The sequence below is a fragment of the Salminus brasiliensis genome, chromosome 6, assembly GCF_030463535.1.
Source record: "Salminus brasiliensis chromosome 6, fSalBra1.hap2, whole genome shotgun sequence".
NCBI classification, from domain to species: Eukaryota; Metazoa; Chordata; class Actinopteri; order Characiformes; family Bryconidae; genus Salminus; species Salminus brasiliensis.
Genome location: NC_132883.1, coordinates 39,766,740 through 39,792,678, shown reverse-complemented (window position 1 = coordinate 39,792,678; position 25,939 = coordinate 39,766,740). Strand labels below are relative to the sequence as shown.

The 25,939-nt window shown below is 41.8% G+C and overlaps 1 protein-coding gene across 1 annotated transcript; it reads right to left on the bottom strand.

Moving 5' to 3' along the window:
- Positions 1 to 1,818: 1,818 nt before the first annotated feature.
- LOC140557687 (glycerol-3-phosphate acyltransferase 4-like) lies at positions 1,819 to 25,939 on the bottom strand. Its single transcript, XM_072682377.1, has 13 exons — positions 25,824 to 25,939; positions 23,101 to 23,528; positions 18,376 to 18,445; positions 16,012 to 16,345; positions 13,076 to 13,150; positions 12,853 to 12,942; positions 8,703 to 8,796; positions 8,298 to 8,413; positions 7,208 to 7,263; positions 7,003 to 7,088; positions 6,118 to 6,246; positions 3,852 to 3,931; positions 1,819 to 3,437 (listed from the first exon to the last, which is right to left on the bottom strand). The coding sequence occupies exons 2-13, from the start codon at positions 23,266 to 23,268 to the stop codon at positions 3,329 to 3,331; spliced, it is 1,407 nt and encodes a 468-aa protein (XP_072538478.1). The 5' UTR covers positions 23,269 to 23,528; positions 25,824 to 25,939; the 3' UTR covers positions 1,819 to 3,328.

Here is a 25,939-nt window from a genome sequence, read left to right as displayed (position 1 = left end):
AGGCCTGCAAATGATGTGGAACAGTTTCACGTCGTACACAGACTCTGTTCAACTTTACCAGGTTGCTTTTTTTATTGAATGTTTTGACATGTTCATCCACGACTGAAGCGATTCAGTGATGTTGTTTGGGAGACAGGTTTAAGATTCAGCTTCACGGCTGAAGGGAAGGATAAAAGATGCTTTTTCTTAGAGCCTGGCAGCAGTCAAGTCACTGGCAGTATTGAAGCAATTTACACAGTCAACACACACACACGCACACACGCACACACACACACACACACACACACATATACTCTTACTCTCAAACTCACACACCCCCACACAATGCACAAATGGCCAAAGCCAATATACAGTGGCTCTGTTCCAATCCTGAGACAACTTAGGCCTCCTACACTTCCTTTCTCTATTTAGCAAAGCCTTAATCCAAAGTTCTGCGAGCACGTTTAGGAAGGCAAGTGTTTACCGTGTCGTCTGTGTTCATAATGGAGGTAGGAATCGCTAATTAATCAAAGCGGATGGGCCACAAAGTAGCTTATGCAAATATTTTTAGGTGTGCACTCTGGGGGTGGAGATCTCCAGATCTTTAGAAAATGATGCAGTGTGTTGATGTAACATTTAATTAATTACTTTTTCAATTATTTAAAGGTGCCCTAGGACGTTTTTTTTTTTATTTATTTTGAGTTGAACAAGAGTTTAGTACATTGAGGAGACAAACTGTGAACCTCATGCCAACCCAAGTTACTAACTTGCTATTTATACTCACAAAAACATCATAAAACATTCAATAAATGCAGTCTATGGCACCTTTAAAAAAGGAATTCAAGATATAGCCAGTTTTATTTGTGTATTTTATTCGTTTCTAACCTTCCAATGTTTGGGACGGATTTCACACCCTTGAGCGCTCTCTATTAAGCAACCTTTGCATGGATTCAGAGAATTGGAACACAGCCTGCAATTAAACCTGCCTCAGATGATCACTAGATCCCTCCACATTAAGCTTCACCGAGATCTTCACTCTACCCTCTTCATAAAGTTGAGCTCTACACTGGGAGATCCACTGGAAGAGGGAGTTAGCAGATGAGAATGCATCTTAAATATGTGCATGTTTGAAACAATGGTACAGGTAAAGCTGTCCAGAAGAAGACCAGATTGGACGATGATCAGTAAGAGTGTGGAGTGAACCAACACTGAATGCAAAGTGTTCCTTTGGTTCCTATGAACAGGAAAAACTGTAGAGGTAGATGTAGAGCCCATGTAATGCAATGAACTGGACCCATTAACTGTGTTCTCCTCCTGTGTGAGCTCATGTCATCTCAGAGGGCGTTCATCTGGGCATTGAGCAACACTGAAGCGCTACATTTATTATATGTTCCTTTTTCACACTGAGTGTGAAGAACCCTAGAACAGAGGCCTAAGGAGGCCAAATGCGTTGGATTTGCATTTCATCAATTTCTGTTCATGCGTGCCTCCTTGAATTGGCTACCAGGCTCTACTTAAAAGATCCGAAGCAAAGAGAGAGGTCAGGCTGGTGTCTTATAACTGGACAGAGAAGCAGATCTAAAGATCTAGGCTATTTCAAGTAGTGTGTTTTGGAGTGAACTGAAAAGGACATTTATGTGATCAAATATATTGTGCTACATTTACACTATTTTTACGATAAGGAGTGAAACGAAACATGAGACATGGCTCTTAAACAACCAGCACTGAAAAACACCTTTAAGCATGTATTGCTTTAATCCCTTCACTCACAGGCACTACTTTATCTGGGAGGAAACTCGTTTGCATCAACCATGTCCACACAAGTGGAGGTCACGACTGTTTCTTTGGCCGATATCATGCGTTTATCTGGTTAATGTATGATGAAATGTAGACAGGTGTTAGCCAACAGTGATGCAGCAATTTCGTAATCAACTGTAAAGGGAAGAACTGTAAAGAAATGGTTCCATGCTTACATTAGAGACAAAAGTCCCAATACAGCCTTCACAGTAATCACAATGCATGTTAAATTGTAAACAGGGATACTGTTAGGACAATGTAAAGTAGGGCCGTGTTCAGTGTCAGAACTATTGTAATCAACGGTTTGTTGCTGGCAGGCAAAAACCTCATATCTAAGGAAAAGAAAAATCCATTTTGCCTATTCAGCATGACATTTGAAAACCAATCAACTTTGGATGATTTCTGTAGTTTCATTGATCATGACATTTTGAGACCAGGTCCATTTGGGCTATTTGAAGTGGTTCATTCATTATGAAATTTTAAGACCAAGTCCTTTTGGGGCATTTCTATTGATTCATTGATTATGAAAATTCAGGACCCCATCATGTTAGGGCATTTCTATTGGTCCATTTATAATTACATTTTATGACCACGTAATTTCAGAGCATTTCTATTGGTTCATAGATTATGCAAATTTGGGACCAAGTCATTTTGAAGTATTTCTATTGACCCATTCATTATGAAATTTTGAGACCAGGTCAGTTTGGAGCATTGCTAATGGTTCATTCATTATGCAATTTTAAGACCATATAATTTCACACTATTTCAGCTGGACTATTAATCATAAAATTATGACCATGTAAAAAACAACAGCCAAATTGAATGTCAGCAATGATATGGTGCAATATTGATATGCTGCATTTTGCAAAACGCTGTATGCACTGTGATCATTCGGACCAAACCTCAAAAACAAGGTATTCACATTTCAAACAAATAGAAATCATGATGGATCTACTATAATCATGTCAAATCAGTGTTTCAATATACTGCAATGTTGTAATGGCTAATTTCCATCAGCCAAAAGTTACAACTAATATATTTGAGGACACATCGTTTATATTTCGCTCGTGTGATTCAGCTTCCTGTGGTCACCTCAAACAGGACACTGTTATCACTACTTTCTTTTACACAACGCCATCGACTGTATTCTGTGCTGACAATGAAAAAACACTAAAGAATGAATAGAATAAATAGTCAGAAAAACAGACTGAAATGTAATAAATCCACTGAGCAAACAGGAAAAAAACTGATGGTTGACAATCACCAGCGACCCACTGGCTGGAGCTTCTTCACAATGTTAATAGCAACCTGTCCGTCTTAGAGGAACAGGTCAGAGAGAGCTTACAAAGTGGTGACGTTTTCAAACTACACCTTGTTTTCTTATGTTTTGGTGCCTCACACGTCATAACTGGGGTGCGACACAAGCAGGAACCGACTGAAAAGCGTGCCCTTCTTCAGTCACGGCAACAGAAACGAGACCTCTTCAATCCTGCTGACCAGACGAACCAGCCGACCACATTCTCCCCCCGCTGGCCTCTCATCTCAGGCCTCCTCAGGAGCGACTGCGGTCCTCGTGAGTTCCCACCAATATCCTGCTGTACAGTTTCTGTTGCTCTTCTTTGAAGGTGTCTTTCACTTTACTCCTCTTCAGACCACCATCCCTGCAGACACCAAAAGCAAACACATCAGAAGGAGGAGAAGGTTCCTGCTACATGTAACCACTCATTATACGTCTATCCACTGAACCACCACCACTGGTTACTGGCACAGGAACAGGAACAGGAACAGGAACTCGGTCTGGAAGACCAAGAGAGCCTTCAGAGAGAACTGCTCGTAGAAACTGGTAAAACAAACAAAAGGACCATCTAAACAAGCCTGATGCCTTTTGGAAACGAGTCCTGTGGATTGATGGGAAATAGCTTCAAATATTTGCCAGCTCCAGTACATGACTTCGCTTTAACCATATTCATATTCTATATACAAGTTCGCCAAAGCTTCGTACATCTTTGTGCCACATCTCTGGGACATCACTGAAAGTTCTGTAGCTGTAGAATAAGTTCTAAGCGCTCACTCACCACAGCAGGTCTACCAGGCCACCCTGCCTGGCAATGGCTGCCTTCACCCGGTTAGCAAACTGCACAGCATCTTCTCCTTCCTGTTAGGACAGAACCAGACGATGAGCTTCAAACATTTAAGACATTTACTGAGCAAAGCGCTTGGAGTGTTTGGGCTTGAGCACGTTATTGTTTGAGCGGAGAAAGATTGAGACCTTCCATCTGGTTTTTCGCAGTGATGTGAAGTGCTGGAAGCAGAGCGTCTGTCATCATCAAGTCTTTTCCTGTTATTCCCAGCGTAGTCAGGGTGACGAGAGTTCACACTCACATGTATATGAGTTGTAATACTGTCTTTCTTATACGCTGGAATAGTACGACCAGACTAAAGCACAATTTCCATGCTTAGACCTTAATTAACTATTATTCATTCTTTATAAAAAACACTACAAAGTAGTCAGTTACGGCGATTAAACAACATGGGACTATAGGGACAAAAGTATTGGGACACCTGCTCATTCATAGTTTCTTCTAAAATCAAGGGTATTATTAAGGGTCTATCCTGCTTTTGCTGCAGTAACTGTCTCTACTGTCCAGGGAAGGCTCGCTCACCACTGCACCTCATCCCTGACTCCCCAACTCATTATTCCAGAGTTCCACTGCTCCACTGGGGGTGCATTAGGCAGCATGGGGCCAATAGGTTTGTGTTAATCTGAGTAGTATTTTAGACAAGCTGTGTATGTGTGTGTGAATTTGCACATCTGTATCAGCAATGGGTGCAATTAGAAGTAGCTGCATGCATTTATTTAGAAGGGGTGTCCACAAACATTTGGACAAATAGGGTATGTCATTTGAGGTCAAGGAATTCAGCGGACCACAACGTTGTCAGCATGATCAGAGGATCGTTGGTTTGAATCCCAGTCACTGGCCAGCAACAACAACAACAAAAAAAACACCATGCCACTGGGAGCATACTGTTGCTGTCCAATAAAAACCATGTATCTCCAAAATGGGGACTTTACAGGAGAAGGCAAAAATGTTCTTAATTTTGAAAGGAAGGCAATATAAATTAAGAGTTTGCTAAAGTAGTTTAGAGCATTTCTATAGGTCCATTCATCCAGAATTATTTACACACTATACAAAAGCAGCTACAAGGTTCAAACCATGGAGAAAATTACAAACGAGCAAAAATGGAGATAAATGGTTTTCTTTGGACAGCAGTGAAGTGCAAGAAGTCCCCATCATACAGACGAACCCTTTCACTACGCAAAGACCATGATAGCATTTCTTATTTTTGTGCATCTTTTTGTGCTTTTTGAGTTGCACATAACTTTTCCAATACAGAGAAAAAACCCCATCAGAGCTGTGCTTTCTATCTGGACTCAGTGGTATTCAAAGTATGAAACCCTACCATGACACAGCGATTTGACTGTTCCAGCCACTTTGTTTGTTTTCCTTGAGCGCCGGACGCTGATTTGAAGACACATGACTCACAGGAGACGCGTTTGCATGGGAGCATGCAAAGCTGGACCTCCGTTTCCAATGGGATCCAATAGAGAGGATGGGCTCCAGGACGACCAAGGCCCACTCTGGTGAGATTTGTGAATGATTTGGGTACTAATGCAAAGGATGGGTTGGTCATGTGAGCCAGCATTTCCTGCTTGTGTGTCTGTGTGTTAGGGGTGTAGGCCCTGACATTTTAACCTAGGTAGTGAAAGACGTTGGCTGTTCATGCCAGGAGCTGAATGTCTTCAAGTTAGCAGACTGTGATATTGGAAAGGCTACTTTTTGGAACGGTAAAATGAGCATGGAGACTTCCGCTTAAGGCGTGGTCAAGTTCAGCTCAGAAACTAAAACTTAAAGAGGGCTTTCACACTTAGCTCAGAGGTCAATGACCCAGTCTGAGCTGCTTTGACCACCAACCATAATGAAGCAGAGGACAAATATTACTTCTATTTGCTGGGACACCTGATCGGTTGTTGCTGTGAAATCGCCACAGAAAACAGTATAGTAATAGTTTGGGAAAAAAATATTGAGTATCTTGAGGGTGAATTAAATCATTTTTACATTTTGGGAAATGCATTTGAGGTTATGCATGTGCTCGGAGAGAAAAAAAACAAAAAAACAAAACAAAAAAACATCTACTGACACCTGAATAAATATCATAGTGTAAGTAAGCAGACCTTCACACTGAACAGTTGACTGAAGACGATAATAATAAAGAAATAACAAAAAATCTAAACAAGTCAGAATATTAAAATCAAGCTTTCATTTTCTAGCATTTCTTCACCTGTCGGTTCATGGGGGGTAGGTACCACACGCTGCACACAATTGCCCAGCTGCTCATCATGTGGAGGAGGTAGGTCACCATGCCGAACTTACTGCTGTTCCAGAAAGCATCACCGAAGCGAGGGTCATACTACACACACACACACACACAAATATAAATATAAAACATACAAGTCTTACATAAGACATCTCTTTAAAGTCGCTAACATGAACCCATCATTGCACATCGAATCACACTGCCAGAAAATGACGACATACGCTAGTGTTCAAAAGTTTGGAATCACCCGTCTATATATTAAATTACAATTAATGGACCTATAGAAATGCTCTAAATGTCTTGGAATAAGCTCTTTTTACACTGACTGAAAAGTCAAAGCTTATGATCCGCCAGTGGGCCAAAAGTGTTCTTACAAACTTGTGCAAGCTGTTGGAGCTATTCTCTGGTAACAGAAGTCCCTGCTGTTACTGAGTAAAACACCTTAGTTTGTAAAGAGCCTTTTTGCTTTAAGGGGTTTAGAAGGTTTTTCCTTGTCTTGTAAAGTTCTAATTTGGAGATATGAGATTTTTGTGCAACAGTGATGATATAACCAATTTATTTTATTATTATTATTATTATTATTATTATTATTGTATCCAATATATCAGAAATTCAACAAATAAGGACTAAATTAAATAATGCTCCATTTTTGATGAATTCTGGATTTTCCTCAACATTTATTTTGTGTTATTTTTCATACTTTCCTTTTTTGTGCTTCTGGAAACGCCGCTTCTAAACTGTTGAATGCTGACGTATAGTATAAACACTAACACTACTGGTGCAGAGATAAAGCAGGGCTTTAAAAACAGAAGAGCCGTTCAGAATCTGATGTGAGTGAGAGTCACAAACCTTGATGGCCACTGGGTAGATGGTGGAGGCAATCTCAAAACTTCCCTTCTTAAACATCATGACAGATGTGTTGTTGATGCAGGTGCCTACCAATAAATCCAGCAAACAGACAGACGTGTAAACGTTCGACCCCAAACTAAAATAAAAATGCCCTGGGATTGTGCAGTGATCCACTGAACACCTGCAGAGTACAGATCAAGCTCACCCTCAGGAAAGATGAGGATCGGCAGTTTGCTTTTGTCCTCCACGTGATCACTCAATCTGAAATGACAGTGGATTCATTTAAACATCAGTCATGTACAATCAAGTTTAGAGGTCGTGGTCATGGATGGAGATAACAGACAGCACCTGTATTTGTATATACTGAGTACTTCTCCGTCATGCTGTAGCTCATATGTGGACAAATTAGCCTAGCTGACTAACAGGGTCTAGCTAAACTGTACCTGATACTCCTCTACAGCTAATTTTTGGGAGGTTCCCAAGTGGTGCAGCTGTCTAAGTATTGCAGATTCTATCCCTAGTGGTTCCATAGCTAACTGTGCCAGAGAGCATAACTGGCCTTCGCTCTCCCTGGGTGGCTTGGATGGCCATTTCTTTCCCCCCATTAATCAGTGTGATGCTAGCCAGGACGGGCGCCTGTTAGCTGCCAGAAGAGTTTTCCTCCAAGCAAGTTGAGCTGTCCAATGATGCTGTGAGGAAGCACATGTTCCTGAAGTCCTATCTAGTGGGCGGGAGTTGGAAATGACTTAAATATAGAGAAATATAAAAATAATTGCTAATTTTATATCTTATTTTGTTTTTGTTTATACTTTAAACACCACTTTGTGCCATCGTTAACTGTAGCCGACTCTCACTTCTTAAATGCAGAGACCTGGAGAATTCAAGCTTTTTGGAATCAACTTCCATCCCTGGTGTGAAGTCTTGTTTTGTGGAAATTGTAGAACTCTTTATATAATTACTTGCATCCAGTAGCGCTACTGAACAGCCAGCAGCACAGTGCACCAGTCCACAGTCCACAAGTTATCTTACCTGTCTCATCACACCTCCACTTATATATCGAACGTGCATTTTAAACAGTGCAATAATGTACATAGAGAGTGTGTATAGGTGTATGTGATGTATGCATCGAGTTAACGCTTCTACTACCATCAGGGGCGATGCACCTATATTTTCACTCACCTTTACACCTGTGTAATGTGACGTGACAATAAACGTGATTTGTTTTTTTTATTTGATTTGAGATCATTAATCTCTGGTCCAAAAACAATGTGGTGACAGTTGTATTGCAGTGTTACCTTTTGGCCACCAGATGGCGATCTTTGACTTCAGAGCGTTCAAACCAGATATGTGGGCAAGCTTTCACCATTGACCTCTGGATGACTCCCATTAGACCTCCATGGATCTGTCCGACCTGACACACACACACACACACACACACACAGTATACAATTACATGGGTGTGTGTTTACACTGACTGAAACTATTCTTTGGGGAGGGAAAAAAAAATCAAATGCAAAACACTGAAGACCAGTAAAGGGAACAACTGCTGTTTAGCAGGACATTTTTTCTTTACCATTGTAGCACTCAAGCACACACACACACATACATGCATGCACACACATTTGTTAAATCAATCCACACAACTGTTTTACATATACACACACACACACACACACATGCAGGCAAAAACACACTCTTACCATTGCATAACAGCCGTCACTGGCTAGTATGATGACATCGATGGGTGATGTGTGGTTGGCGACGCAGATTCCTCCATTCTTAGGCTTATTCTCACTGTGTGACACACACACACACACACACACACACACACACACACACACACACACATAGTATAGATCCATATTATATTAATGATCATTTGCCCAGTTTATTCATCAGTACCAGCTGCCAATCTAGAAAAGAAGGAGGGACACAATAGCCTTAAATGTAAAACATACATATATTCATAAACATAATTAGTGTTGTTAGGTGGCGGTCTAGGCAGTTGCTATGATATCCTGAGTGGTTGCTATGGTGTTGCTAGGCGGTTGATACGGTGTTGCTAAGTGGTTGTTATTTGGTTCCTAGGCAGTTGCTATGATATTCTAAGAGGTTGATAGGTGGTTTCTTTGGTGTTGCTAGGTGGTTGCTAGGTTGTCACCAAGTGGTTTCTATGCAGCTGCCATGATATGCTAAGGGGCTGCTAGGTGGTTCCTATGGCATTGCCATGGTGCTGCTAGGCAGTTGCTATGGAAGCGACAACCTAGACATCACTATGATATCCTATGTGGTTGCTATGGAATTGCTTAGCGGTTGCTAGGCAGTTGCATGGTACCCCATATTGTTGGTTGGGTGTTATTAGTGTATTTGTATCATGACATAAAAAGGGTGCCCAAACATTTGCAGCCCATTTATTCCAATGTTAAAAATATTCAACAGATAGAATCTGCCGTGATGTAGAAACTGTGCTTCTGATCAGAACACTGAATACAAGCCCGAATCACACAATCGGACCCAACCGTCTGAAACACTTGGTATTATAAAATGTTCTTTTGGGTGAGCAACTTCATTTAGGACAAGTTTATGTAGACCAGATTTTCCCCTCAACTACTGATATCAGATGAGAGCGGTCACGTCATGGTCAGAACGTCTCTGACGTTTTGAGAGACTTTATCCACACTGAGGGAAAACAGCGCCTGTGAGTCTGATGACGTTATGTCCCTAAAGGACCACGATGCTCTAGCCAACAGTTTAGAGTTTAACAGATACAGAGACCAGAAGCAGGAGGAACAATAGAGAGAGAAAGCAAAACGACAAAGCCTACGCCAGAGCTTACGCCAACGATAAGAAGGTGGCACAGAAGCAACGTCAATGCAGCAGAAGATAAAGAGAGGAGAGACTTCCACAGCAGTGCTCAGATTTTAAATACGCAGCAAGCATGAAGTTCACTATATGTCACAGCACAGCTTGCTCCAAGCAAGGCCAGGCCTGCACAGGACAAGATGAAGACACACACACACACACACCCAGGCGCACACACACACACCCTATCCTGGAAAGTTACAAAAAAAACCAAAAAAAAAACCCTGGGGCCACAGTGCCTCCTATCTGACTGTGTAAACACACTGTTCATACTCTGCCTCGTGGCCCAAGGCTTCACGGTTTAGCTGCTCACATTGACGTGAATGGCTGAGAGACATGTGCTCAGTGTGGTTTGTTGAGAGGAGCACAGCAGTCACTGATCCCACGTTCTATAACAACAACAACCCACATTCATAAAAGACCAGCACCAAATGCTGCCACACACTACTGGCTAGCAGTGAAAGGTTCCTTATCTTTCACCCTGTAACAGTAACACTTAAAAATACATTTGCAAAAATATAATAATTAAAAATAATTGTTTCTGGATAATCATTTAGCAACTTTTACATTTTTTCCCCCTTGATGACTCATGGAAGACTGAGTCAGGAGGCGGATAAAGAAGTCTACCAGCTGGTTGACTTGCCCAGTTAGGGTAATTCTAGGCATGAACTGACTAAGTATAGCAATACAATTACTGTAATACAATTTATTGATTTTAATTACGGCCTCTAATACATGGTTATATCTTCGGGGTAACATGGAGATCGGGAAAACATGGAGATTGGCATTACACACACTATTCAATGAGGGGAATAAGCTCAAACAGGCTTGTTAAACTGCATCTGAGCACATTTCATTCCGTCCAAAGTCACATACTTATCAATCATCGTTTAAATGACCATTCAAAATACTTAATACATGGATTCTATTCCACTTTTAACAATCCTAGACCCCAACGGCAGGTCCAAACGTTTATTACACGTTGATTTGCATGGTAATTATCATAATCACCAAATAAAAAGCCTTTGCATGTACAAATGCTGGAGTTTAGGGGTTAAACACACCTACTGACTGAATAACAGGTGTCATAGCACCTATGAATGCTTGTATTTGACCTTAGGTTTTCCAGTATCCTGCTGTATAAGCAGGGTTAGTATTGTAGCATAAATGATTTACTATATGAACTGATTTCTGTTCGTTTGTCAGTTTTCAAGCTTAACTCCATCATATCTATCAGATTCTGCTGGCATTAAGAGCATTTAATTGTTCAAAGTGGAGGGCAGTGCAGTCTACACCCTAAACAGACAGGAGTGTGAATGGAGTGGTAATTATGGTGTCTGGTGGAGCATTCCTCTCGTAGCTTACATACTACTGTGAACTCACCCACCTAAACCCACCGACCTCGGAATGAGAGATGAGCCCTGGTTGCCCTGAGCACAGGCTCAGTGGCTGACCAACAGATTGTCTGGTACGTGTCCAATGCTTGATTAGTGAAGAGTTAGAACGCATTTAGAAGTGAATGAAAAGATCTTGAAATGAGTCATGGCCATTAAAGCATCTCAACACATTCCCGTGGTGTGTTGCTGTGTGGTTTCTAGCTGCTGTGCAGACAAGGTCAGTGCCTAAAGCACCATCTGACAATTATTTACACATGAGAGATAGCATAGCGACAATAATCAATACAGCACAAGGACGGCATTTCATTCAAGCTAACAAAAGAAGCCATTTAAAGCAGAGGGATGCTCCACTGCATTGACAATCCGAACACAATCCAAACATCTTATGAACTGCCTGATACGCTGCTGGTACTCCACAGTGCTCACGCTACCTCTGAAGGTCTCCTGTGGCAAGCAGGGATGTCATGGATCAGACCTATGTGATTGTTCCATGTGATTCCATGTGTTCCAGGACTCAACTCAGCAACCTTCGACCATTGCACCCAGGCCCAGTTCTGACATGTATCCATTTGCATCTTAGGTGCTTTCAATGGTGGACAGGGGTTAGCATGGGCACTCTAGGTCTGTGGCTCCGCAGCAGCCTTTCTGTCAGTTCCACCCAGACTGGACAGCCTTCATTGCCCTCGGACATCATCGATGAACTGTTTCACTGGTTCTCGGTTTGTCCCTCCTCAGTCCACTGTCGGCGGGTTCTTGACTCTGCTGCCTGGGATCAGCCACAAGCATTGCTGTTTCGTGGAGATGCCGTTTCTGGCAGTTGCTTAATTCCATGGAAACAATGCAGAAATGTTTACTGATGAAATTCAGCAGCTGCTCAGTCGCCTGTGTTTTTTTTCCCTTAAACGCAGTCAACAAACACTGAAAATACTAATTTCAGTATTCTATCTATTGCAATTGCACCAGTTTTGGGCCTCAAGCACGTGATCAGCATCACAAGCAACAAAGTTGTGACTCACTTGGACGCTGCAGCGTCAGTAAGCAGTCAGTCAGAGCTGACGTGGTTTATTGGGGGCTTAATGTTAAGTGAAAGGCAAAATGAAACGTAACATTCCAGTTAAATTCAAGCCTGTATGATGTGTCTGATCTTGAATAAATCCGGCTCTAAACACAGCAGGTCATTACAGGTCGGGTATTTGACTGTGTTTACTAATTCTAACCCCTCCTTCATCTGCATGGTGGCACGTCAAAGCTGAAGGGGGGTTTAGGTGGAACTAGAAGACATCATCTAGCATCATCAGGTTATCCTTAAGCAACCTACTATACCATCAACCCCACCCCCTTTTTTCTACAGCTCCACTTAGCATATAGGAGCACTTGTAGGCTCTACAATTACAGGCTATAGTCCATCTGTTTTTCTGCATACCTTCTTTAACGGTCAGGACTCGCAGGACCACCACAAGGCACCTAACCACCGACTGCTTCCTGGGCGCTGAGGTGGCTGCCTACTGACTGTGTTCTCAATTTCCCAATTCATAACTGTAGAGGTTAAATGCTGCTGTACAAAAAAAATACAGAGTGTGTGTGTCCTTACCTGTGATGGTAAGTGATGATAGCAGTAAGTGCTCTCACACAGATGCGGTAACACATCAAATGCACTTTCTCACTGAGAAAATTCTTCACCCTATAGGCACATACACATATATGTACAATTTGTAAACATACAAAAGAATTTACCATCTGAAACCATCTGCACCAAAAAAAACCCAACAAACAGAAGGAACACCTTGAATGGACGTTCCTCTGAGTTCTCTTACCTCCCATTGGGCAGAAATCCAATTATGGTGGTGAAGACAACCAATAGTGTCACACCTGTGATGGCCAGTGTTAACCTGAAAGTGACACAAGCAGATATGCCATTAGGTTATGCCTTTAGCTAGCAAATATTACAAATAACAGTCACAGTCAAGCCCTGACATAAAGCTGGATTAGTTCGACCTTCACTTCATGAACACTTTTTTTATTTCTGGTTTTAAACCAGCATTAAAGCTAAACTAGTGTGTGCTCATTGGAGAAAATTATTATCCTATATTGCAGCAGCTTTTCCCTCATTTTTTCCAATTTGGTACTGACAGTTAACCTACCAGTTCGTAGCTTTAGCACTAGCAATGCTCCCAAACCTAGGAGGACTGAACAGGTCTCCACTGATACATGCAAAACCAGCTGTCGCCTCTTTTCATACTGTTGAACGCAATGGATGCAGCATTGCTGGACAGCTGACACACTCAGAGTGCCGAGCTCCGCCACACACCGCTGACCAACATCACTTAAGAATGCCATCTACCCACCCAGTGAGAGCACGGCCAATTAGCTCCATTCCATTTAAACCTTTCGGGGCAACTTCATACGTAACTACTGGTGATGCATTTACTGTTACAGACGGATTACAGCAGTAATACAGCGTGTGATTACGTGAGTGTATCAACTTTTTGATTTTTCGCACATGGTGGTTCATATACATACAATTATCCTCATATTATTACACATTTATAACCACTTAAGAGAGAATATGCTGGTACAGCTATTGAGCCCCTACTGTAATCAATCTGTACAAATATGTACCTACTCAGTTATTAGTGACACTTACTATACAGTGGGATCAGCCATATAAATAAACTTCTATCATCAGCATCAAGATGTCTGTTTTCATGCACTCTCATCATTTCCGTCCTACCAGCTCTGAAAAGAACGCTGTATGTGAAGATTGAGTGTAAGTGAACTCCTTCCTGCCCTAAAATTCAATTAAGCACACACACACACACAATACCCAAGTGCAGAGCATCTGATTAAAAAGAGCTCAATTATAAAGCTCTTCCCCTTGTGTCTGGAGTGCATGTCCTAGAATGTGGGTTAAGGCCACTGACCTGGCAGCTTCTAATCCTATTGAAGCCCCATATGGCTCAGAGCAGAAGCAGAAGCAGAATTAGCTGGAGGTTAAACGTGCTAAACTCAGACTAGGCTATCACAGCAGGGTTCCTACAGGTTCCCCTCAGGGTTAGGAGCTTCATACTGATACAGGGCCATCTGCCCTCACCCACATCACAGCCTCAACCAGCACACCGGAAACACCAGCCCTGCTCTCAGATCAGAGGTCTCTTCTTAAGAGCAATATCCCATGGTCCTCTATGGGACCAAAAGTAGTTCTTCCATGGCATGGCTTGAAGAACCCTTTGAAGCACCTCTATTTTTAAGAGTGTATACATAATTTAACTGCCATTTGGAAAACTGGGGTACATAAAAATCAAGGAAAATGAAATCCAGAGTCAAAAGCACAAGCTAGTCTGGAAGAAGGGGGTCAACAGAACACCAGTTTTTCAGAATGTTAACAGTGTTACAAGCCATCACTTTCACGATCAGCCACTGAACAACATTACAACCTAAGTCTAATATTGTGCAACCAAAACAAATCTAGGCATTCAATGCCTGGACTCCACAAGACCCCTGAAGGTGTCCCTAGGGACAGTATCTGGAACAAAGATGGTAGCAGAAGATCCTTTACGCCCTGTAAGTTGTGAGGTGAGCCTTGGACGCCCATGACCCGGATGCTTACACTTTCCCGCTTTTCCAACACAACTGCTGCTTGTAAACCCCACCCCCTGACAGGTGCCACTATCATCAAATAATCAGTGTGATTCACTTTAGGCTGTTATGGCTGATTGGTGTAGTTTCCAGTATAAAGTACAAATATCATTTTTTTTTTATTAAATGGTAATGTAATGCATCATGTTACTTGCTACACTATATGGACAAAAGTATCCAGACACCAGAAATTAAGGGTATTTTATAATAATCAAAACAAAAAACCAACCCTGCTTTTGTTGGCATAACTGTCTCTACTGTCCAGGGACACCACACCCTCTTATCCCCAACTCAAAAGCATTGGATGGAGCATCATCCATCATTCCAGAGAACACAGTTCCACTGCTCCACAGCTCAATGCTGGGGGCTTTATACCCCTCTAGCCCACATCTGGCATTAGGCAGCCAATAGGTTCCTGTTCACCTGCTTCAGAGAGTCCTACACTGTCGGTAGTAATTCTCTATAGGGACTACACAAACTGTGTGTGCGTGTGTGTGTGTGTATGCATTCACACATCTGTGTCAGCAATTGGTGCAACTTGAAGTAGCTGAATGGATTCATTAGAAGGGGTGTCCCCAAACATTTGGACATGTAGTGTATCATCATTTATACATACTGCATACAGTACATATTATAATAAATAATGTAAGCCAAACGTATAGTGACTTTAGACTTCTAATGGATAATCTGACATACTTAGACAGACCTTTTAGCAGCAGCCCATTCGAGTTAGGCTGGTTTACTGAGAGAGAGGTGTTATGTAAATGAGAGCGAGAGCTAGCTGAGCTAATCAAAGAGCTGCATCTGGACCGTTTGTGATTTGAATATTCATCCAGGACAGCTAATGTCCTTCTAAAATGAGCTGTCTGGACAGGCGTGAACAATAGCTTGGTGGTTGGTGTTGCCACCAAAACAGATCTCAGCATTTGAGGCATAGACCTCACACAAGACCTCCGGAAGTATCTCTTGGGACAGTATCTGCCACCAGTGGCAGTGATAGATGGTCCACCTCTCTCCCTTCCGCTGTCTGTTCCACCTCACCTAGCGAGTGATTATCTTTAGAACACACAGAGCTGCTGAATCAGACGTGCCCCCATTTATTCCTAGGCCTCACCTGAGCGGCAGTAGGAAACAGTAGCGGATGACCACTCCCAGCCCCCACAGCACGGTGAGGCGAGTGCTGATGTGCTGGAAGTTGTAGTTGCTGCGTGTCAGCAAGTTCCACGACTCCAGCTCTTCAGCCGTGAAGCGCTTGGTCACCTCATCGTCCACGATGCTCTCCACACCGCGCCGGCAGAAGTAGAAGATGTCCGACATGGCGAACTCGGAGGAGGACGGGGCAGGAGCAGTGGACGTGGCGGAGGCGGCACTCAGGTCCCGGTTGCTGCCGCTGCGGCGGATCTCTTTGAGCTCCTCTTCCAGGGAGGTGGGCTCTTTGGCTATGATGCCTGAAAAGATAGAAGGAATGATCACTGATCAAAAATAGAAAAAATGCTTTTTCCTGTGTGTTTAGCTCAGTCACTAAGCTAGTCTTCGCTTAGCTAGCTGAACTACAGCTCCACAGAGTATCAGAGCCCAGTGCAGCTGTTGCTGACTAACTGCTGAGCTACCGACACAAGTGTTGACCATAAAAACCTGTGTCTGAGAGACTGGGGCTCATTTCACAGAAAGGTAAAATGAGAGACTCGTAGCTGACTATCTAGGCTTAGATAAATTAGCCAGTGGGCTAAGCACTATAGCACAGACCATGTTCCAGCTAAGTGAGGCTCGAATCCCACATGTTACTGGATGAGGCCAGTAAATGGTCTTAGGAGTCTTAGGCACTTTTAGAAGACTGGCTCATCCCGGTATACTTCCTCTCCACTATAAATGAACTCGGCATGTCACTAAACTCTACGGATGGACTTGTTTTTTCCCAGCCACCTGTTTATTTGTTTATTACAATTATTAGGCCAATATCCTATATTTTCATTTTATTTTATTTACCCCTAATAATAATAATGTAATAGTGTAATAATAAAAATAATGTAAAACGTGTTAAAAGAACAGAAAACTTAATCTAACAGAAAAACTTAAGCTAATAATAATAATGTAATAGTGTATATTCTAATTAATGAATGTGCTTTTTACATATACCACTTTCCAACCTGTTTTAATAACTTAAAATAAGCTAAACACCGGAGATTTTTTGCTGTTTTTCGCACGGCATCCCAAACCGCACGCAAGTACACTACTACACACTAAACTCATCAGATGTGTTGCTACACAGGTAGGTAGCTGTGTGGTTTGAGACAAGGAATTACATCAGCCAGTCAGCCATGGAGCATGACCTACTGCACTATTTGAAGTAGAACAGGTTATTAGAATACAGAGCTTTGGCAGTGTGTGTAGCAGTGCGTGTAGCCATGGGATGTTTTGGCTGTTGCTTGTAACCCTGCTAACTGAAATCCACTTAATCACAACAATACACTCAAGGTTTGTGCAATAACGCGAGATACTGGCACCGGTGTACTGCGGCTCAAAATCACCGGTGCCAGTATCTTGCGATATGCTCATGTATCTCATGATATACTTAATCACCATCCAGAACCCAGATCTGGTGGCGGAAAATGATTTTAAACAGAAAATGTTATGCTGCTATGGTTCCCAAAAATAGTTTAAGTACACCATCAGGGGTGTAGTGTATAATTAGGGCTGGGCGATATGGTAAAAAAATCTTATGATCCACAGTATTAACTGTGATGCACGGATTGCAGACAAAATGCATCAGTAGCCACAGATTCTTAAAAACTACTGTTCTAATACTCTTCCATACTGAATACAGTGATGTTTGTACAAAATATGCTGCACTTCATCTAATTAAACACCACCAATTACACTGCTTGCAATGAAACGTGCAGTAGATCAGTGTTTTTCAAGCACTGGCGGTATCCTCAATAGGCCTAAAAATGCATACTGTGTATCACAATAACAAATACGATAAAATATTGTCATATTGCCCATCCCTATATATAATAATATATATAAATGTACATATAATGTATAAAATGTATTTAAATGTACACTCACTTTAATTATTGAGAGATGGAAAATAATAATAATAATAATAATAATAATAATAATATAATTTGACAAGCGATTCAAACCTTTTGAATGGACTTTGCATGAAGTACTTAATCATTAAGACTCACTAAGCTAGTGTTTGCTACAGCTCCACAGAGTATCTGACAGCCCAGTGCGGCGGCGGCTGCTGACTAACCGCTGAACTACCGACACAAGTGTTGACCATAAAAACCTGTGTCTTCACTGGTACAACTGTAGGTGGACAGAAATCAAACACCACTGAAGAAGTGTAAAGGTGCAACACCAATACAAACAGCCCCATGCAAACGTCACGTCACATCAGTGATAAACAGACAGAGCAAAGGCAAATAGCTCTAGTTAAATACCTGCTCAAACATACACACAGCAGACTCACCATTAGTATAGGGTTTATACAGGTGATGGTTCTTCTCTTTGGCTCCTCTCTCAATTCGCAATGTGGCCCACTGGAAAACACACCGGAAATCAAGCACAAATTAGAGGAAGATCTCTAAATCATTAGAACTGTTTTGCTACCACACAGGTGACAAGCTAGATGTGTTATTTATACACTTTATATATTGTATCTTATATGTAAGACACATAAAAGTGATCCTGATGGTTGGTTCATTTTGGAGCTGGAAATTTATTAACGGACATTAACTAAACTGCCTTTTATTTTGAGGTAAATGTCAGTATATGTTACACCACCAACAACTGGATCACTACCTACTAGCATACAAGCATCAAAATCATTCAGTTGGAGAATATCCACAGATCTTTAGAGGTTAGTAACTTCATATCTCCATTTCTATTGTTTTATTACATTTTGACATAATGTGAATCTGCCAGTTGTCCTTTTCATTGTGTGAAACTTTCATGATAAATAGACCAATAAAAATGCACCAAAATGACTCATTAGATACTTTTACACTGTCTTCTATTGAAAGTTAAGAACATTTTTGCAATATTGCTGCAATAACGTTGCAATATTGGACATAAAAGTTTTGCTTTGCTGGAGTTTCCCCAAGTATTATAAAGGAAGGTCACAAAATCCAGCACCTAACAACTGGAGCTACAGTTGGGCCCAGCCCATTTCCTTCCCCTATACTCTAATAATCCACTACATCAAAAGCCTCATCAGGTTAATACCTCCTTCCCATACCCCATATATGTACCCTATATGTATCCCAGATACATATAAGGCCCAGTCCATTCCCTTCACCCAACACATTACAGCCTCGCTGGGTTAAGCCCACCTCAACCACCAAATAGCTAAAATGTTGTTGTGAGAAGAACACAGTGACCGCTATGGTCTGATACTGGTTGGACAAAGATCCAAAAGCACAGCATGTTCACTTTATGTTATGGTAAGTCATACCTACAGAAACAAGTAAACAATACTATCACAAAATACTACAAGAACAGACAATAAAAAACAAAAACATCACCTTGTTCCTGTACTAACCACCCACTGCATTGCTTGTTGCAAACAAGTCTCCAGGTGAATAATACTAGGGGGCAGTGGTGGCTCAGCGGTTAGAGCGGCGGGCTATCAATAACAAGATTGTGGGTTTGATTCCCGGGTTCGGCAAGCTGCCACTGTTGGGCCCTTGAGCAAGGCCCTTTACCCTCTCTGCTCCCCGGGCGCTGGAGTTGGCTGCCCACCGCTCTGGGTGTGTGTGTACTCACTGCCCCTAGTTCACTAGTGTGTGTGTGTGTGTGTGTGTGTGTTCACTACCACAGATGGGTTAAATACGAGGACACATTTCGCTGTACAGTGACAAATACATGCACCTTTACCTTTTTTTTTTTTACCTTTTACAAATAAAATACGTCACAAATTTGTTTCAATGCATATTAGTGCATTCTGAACATTTTCAGTACACTGAACAACACTTATTATGATACACCATGTTATAATATTAATATACTGGGCTGTGGAGACTTTCTTAAATAGCTTAATAGTATTTCTCTCAGCAATAAGAGTTTTTACTGTAGAAACTCCAGATCCCTTTATAAACAAATCCAGGTAAAGATAAATACAGTAAAAAGGAAAGAGAATTTTAATGTTGATGAAAGTAGCTGAGATCTCATGAGCTAGTCTGAAGAACAAAGCCTGGTTCCTAAATTTACATCATTAAGCAGAAATGTTATTTGTATTTATTCTAATTCTAATTCTAATTAGTGTTTTACTGAGGAAATAAACACTTATTGCCCAGATAAGCAGCATTTCCATTTGAATTTTCACAGATGCCTAAAACCACTTTTCCACAGTAATGTATACTGTGATCATTTCACTCATAGAAATACTAATGCCGTACATCTCTAGTGCATTTACTGTTGCACACAGCTTAAATCTGGAAAGTGTTCCAGTGGCTCAAGTGACTTACAGGAGGCCCAAAGTAGGCGTCATGTGTGCGCCATGTTCATTCTGCAACTCTGGACTGACATCATTGCCTGTTGCATAACGTGAAGGTGGAGCTGATGCACGACAGAGTACAAATTCCCTTCACTCACTGATCTTCATCTAACCTAATCACCTCACGAGAGGTAAGAAAATACACAGTAGAAGGCACTTTTCATTGGCTTGTTTGGGCTTTATAGAGCCAATAACAACTCCTTATTGGTCTTGGAGGCTTGTATGCCTTGAAATGTGATGCCTCTGGGCCTATGAATTAACACAGCATAGGATTTCACAAATTGAACTTTGAGGGACTAAGAGGGACCAAGAAGAACCAATGTACTGCTTCCCACATTTAACCAATGGTGCAATCTTATGCATAGGTTGGGACAGTGGTGGTTACATTACACATTTTGTTCAGTTTTTAAAGTAAAAATAAGTTTTCACATACTGTAAGGTTTTAGATTTGGCTTATTTGCACATTTTTGGGACCCGGTTTGTTTTGACTTCTTACATTTTAACACTATTATTTACATTTTAGGCTAGATTCAAACAAGAACTGGCAGAGTTACTGTAATGGTAAGTCAAAATACTATCACACTTTTCCCTCAATTTGCTCTAATAAACAACACCATCAAGCAATAATTTTCTACAATGTTTTTTCTTTGCTCTCAATTCTTCATGGCATGGATTCCACAAGATATTGGAAAAATTCAATTAAGATTGTGATCCATGTTGACATGATTGCACCCATATCTGCAAGACTGTATGAACTGCACTGCTGCTAGACCATTGGCTGATTATAATACAGCAATATTGGCTCGCTTGTAGTTGTAGTGCATGCAGGGTAGAAACTAGATTAGCTTTCCCTGCCTCCTCCCTTCTGCTTAAACTGCTACTCCCTCACTTTCCATCTCAGTCTGACATTACTTTCCTGAAGCAGTCCAGCAATTTCCCCTCCTCCTAGTTCAGGAACTGACAGCACAGGGCAGATAGAGACCAGTTGCACGCACGTCTGTAGGAAAAGCGAAGAGGCACGTGCACTTGCATAACAGTCTGGAAAAGGAGAGCATCTGATGCGTGTGTGTATGCATGTGTATGTATGTGTGTCGGCGTGCATGTGTGTATGTGCATGTCTTTTAAAATTAACAGCAGCTGTGGGGCAGGGGCTCCTCTTTCCCATTCCTATTCCAACCCCCTATAGGCTCTCATTCCTTACTTCTGCCCTCACTCTCTCTTTCTCTGCAACACTCCTAGGTTTTACTTTGCAGTGCCAAGGATAGAAGCACCATCACGAGCTGAAGTCCTGGCTTGAGAGCGATACATAATGCATCACATATAATGTTTTTATGAAGCGAACAGAGCAAAATGTAGGCTAACCTACACCCACTAAATGTCAACTAGTCTTAAGCTGTGTCTTGTCATTTCTTAACCCTCTGGAGTCTGGAGGGTATTTTTAAGATTTTCTTCAATTCAATCCGTTACGGGCATTATATATATATATATATATATATATATATATACACACACACACACACACATTTATATTTATATATATATATATATTTTACAGGCATATTTCTTTGCTGTGTTATCGCAAAGGTATTAACTGAAACATCGAGAAACATCCAATTGGATGCGCTGGTGTGTTTGCAGACTCCAGAAGGTTAAAGTAAAGATTTTGACCCAAAATAGACTTATGTACATATTAGGCATCACGTGAACAGTCAGGCCTCAAAGCAGGAAAAATGGGCAAGCATAAGAATCTCAGCCACTTTCACAAGGGCCAGATTGTGGTGGCTTCACGACTGGGTCAGAACATATGCAAAACAACAGGCAGATTTTGTGGAGTGTTCCCGATGTGCAGTGGTCAGTACCAACAGTGCTCCAAAGATGCACAACTGATAAAGCGGCAACAGGGACATGGGCACCCAAGGCTTCTTGACGCCATCTACAGAAGCCTTACAAACCTCACAACTTACAGGACTTAAAGGATCTGCTGCGACAGCCTGTGGCCAGATACCACAGGACACTTTTAGCGGTCAACGGGTTAGAGCTGTTTTGGCAGCACAAGGGGGGCCTACTCAATATTAGGCAGATGGTTTTAATAATTTGGCTAATCATTGTGTCTCAAGTGTTTTTAATGCAGTGTTTTAAAGTAATCATTTGATAGCCAAATTATCAGGTCAGTCAAATTAAATGAATGAATTAGTAAATACAATAAGAAACACAATCCACATACTAGTCACTTGAAGTGACCAGGTGTAAACGGGGTCTTACGTTTTTTAAGGATATGTGACCTTGAGTTTCATTTATAACTATAAACCAATGGTTGCCGTCAAACTGGCATGCAGTCCCTGCTGGGAATCTACAATGACCTGCTATAAAGTTTCCCAGGTCTGGACGCCAACGAGACCAATGCAGTTGACCTGTCCTGGTTACCCTGTTCACTGTATTTCCAAACAAGCTTCTCACCAGATCTCCTGAGACAGTTGTAAATTCAAAAACTCCACGGATCAGCACATAATATGGCGGTCAAGAGCTGAGTCATGACCCAGTGGAGCAGTCTGCATGTGGGCATATCCCCTTCCAAAAGGAGGGAGTTCATTTTCCAAGGACGGGCTTCATGCATATTCCTCCTCCCAAAATGTTCCAGCCACATTACAACCGAATCTGATCATATGTAGTTTACGATTTCATCCCCTGCACCCAACTCACCTCAAACACCTTCAGCAGGGTCTTCATGTAGAGCTTGCGGATGCCAAAGGACACGCCGAAGATGGCTGGCACGATAATGAAGACCAGCAGCAGAGTGAACCAAACAGTGAAGGAGATGCCCAGCAGCATGCATAGCAGGTTATCGAAAGGAGACATAAAGGGACCCATCCCTGCAGACTGATACAAACGGGGATTCTTCTAAAACAATCGGGGGAGGGACAAGGAGTGACCGTTCAGGACTTAGGTTTCCAGAGCATGATTTGGAACAAGCCCAAAATAAGGTCCTTAATGAGTTTCTTCAAGAAACATGATCCAAGGTCCTCCGATTTGACATTATTCTGTATGGTAAGACGACATTCAGCATTCCTCATTCCTCTTTAGATCAAATCGGAAACAACTTCAGGAAATTCCAGTTGAAATGGTGAGACCTGCAATTAAATAAAACAGCAAAAGCAAATGCAATTAATACAAATGGAATATGAGCATAATTAATGCACCTCGACCAAAGAACAACAGCCCAGCTAGGGCCTGAACAACATACAACATGGCTTATAATATTGGCCAATTCTCCTCCCTAATGTTAGATAGCCAATCACCCAACCCACTCATTAGTACTCTCCCCTTTCATATGCAATGCTCCTGTCGCTGGGAGAGTGAGAATTGATACAGGCCTCCTCAGACACATGTGCAACTAGCCACAACTGCCGTCTATGCAACATCATCAGACAATCAACGTTCTCAGAGGAAAGCACTGGTTACCCAGCTCTGATGAATTTCAGCTAGCAGACGCCCATGTTGGCCAACATCATACTGAAGAGAGAGCCCACCAACCTGGAGAGAGCCAGGCCAATTGTTGGCAGGCAGCATGACCCAGGATTCACACCAGCGATCCTGAGGTCTTAGTGGAAGCACTTTAGTCCACTTTGAACATCGTGATTAGAATAACAATTATTTAAGTGTATTAATATAATTATAGTAAAAAAGATAACAATCTGTGCTTCTAGTGTTACAATTATTTGAGCGAGTTTCTACTGTTCAGTTTTAGAAATGCAGCAATTGAGAACTTACAGTCATGACAGTCAGCACTTTATAGCCTCCTTCCGTAGTAATCTAGTGGTTAGTCCACTAGTGAAATGAGGAAAGGAAAACCACTGGCTGATTTCATTTTTAACTAGTTTAAATTATACAACTGAGGAATAGAATATCAGAATCTGATTTATTGGCCAAGTATGTTCACACACAGAATTTGTTTCCGGCTGTTTCTCTAGTATTGACAATATATAGATACTCTACATATAATTCACAGACCATACACAATATACAGAGAACAGTAGTAGACACAGTATACATACACTACACAAGGACACAGTGTAAACGTGTAAGAGGAATAATGGTGCAGTAATGCAGTAACTGTAGGATAAGTGATAACAATAGCTTATCAGTAATATCTAAGGCCTATAGCTGATGATGGTGATCAGCTGTTGATGAAGGAGATGGCCTGAGGGTAAAAACTGTTCTTGTGTCTGACAGTCTTAGTGGACTTCATAACATGTATAACGAGTGTCTTCTGTGTGCCACAATGTTTTTACTGCTGAACAGCAGAAGGACATAACTTCATCACTTTAGTTTAAGTGAAAAATTGATATAACCTGACAAGAAGTGAACGTGGTAGTCGCGCTGGCAAAACGGCATGTTCCTGCCAAAGTAACGCTCGTCCCCACATGGATATATAGGAAATAAATAGCAGTTTTACACCAAGCTTTACGCCTAGACGACTCCAGAGGGCGCTCTGCTTAAACACAGTGGTAAAAACAAAGGATCAAGCTGGATTGAGCTTGAAATAGCTGATCCCTGTTCCACTGGGCCAGATCCTCTGGAACGGATCGGGCCATCTCCAAGCATAATTCCAATATTTGTATTTTTTTTTAATAAAATTATAACAACCTTTTCCCACCATCAGCTACAAGCCTCACAATGAATCTCCACTGAGAAATCTGCTGAACTCTGCTGACCACTGGAAGATTCGGGGAAGCAGAACAAGGGGACATTTGAGCGTCCAACGTCCAGCGTCCCAAGAGTTGGTGGGGGGATTCTTGCTGAGCTTACATAACTGCAGGCAGTCTGGAGGAAGAGACGGGGACCATTCATGGCAAACAGCTGGAGGTTGAGTCCAGAGCCACAGAAAGCACATTGTTGTGTTTAGTGAGTGCAAGGCAAGGGTTTGTCGCATTTTCTGACTGGAGGGTCATTAAGTGCTGCTTTACATGATGTTTTTGATCAATGTACAGCTTATTTGAGTGAAATTAGCTTGCTGAGGGTTATTAAGTGTAGTTTTGCTGGTTAAAACACTCACTGGCTCACGTTGGTTTCATATATGCCGGCATATTATTGGAATTCTCCGTTCCACCTTAAATGGTGCAGCAGTTACGTTCTGGCGCCTGGGGCGCCAGAACGTAACTGCTGCACCATTTAAGGTGGAACGGAGAATTCCAATAACATGCCGGCAAATTACGAGCTTTCAGCAATTGTGGCTAGTAGCCTAAAACCTTGTACCCTGAAAATGTCTGACGGCTAATACAGCTAATAAACAGTGTACCGGAGGTCTAAAACTACAGCTCAACGTAAATACCGTAATTAGCGTACCGTACGTAGCTACAACATTAGCTACCATTAACAGCACCGTAAGGTTAATAGAAGGGTGTGCGGTGTAGGTTAGTACTTACCCTGTCCTTCCCTAAACACACCTGAGCGCCTGAACACTGCCAACGGCCGTATCCATCTTTGGGTCCACCGGCACACGAGCAGCGGTAACGCGGCTCTCGATGAGCGTCCTCCCGGC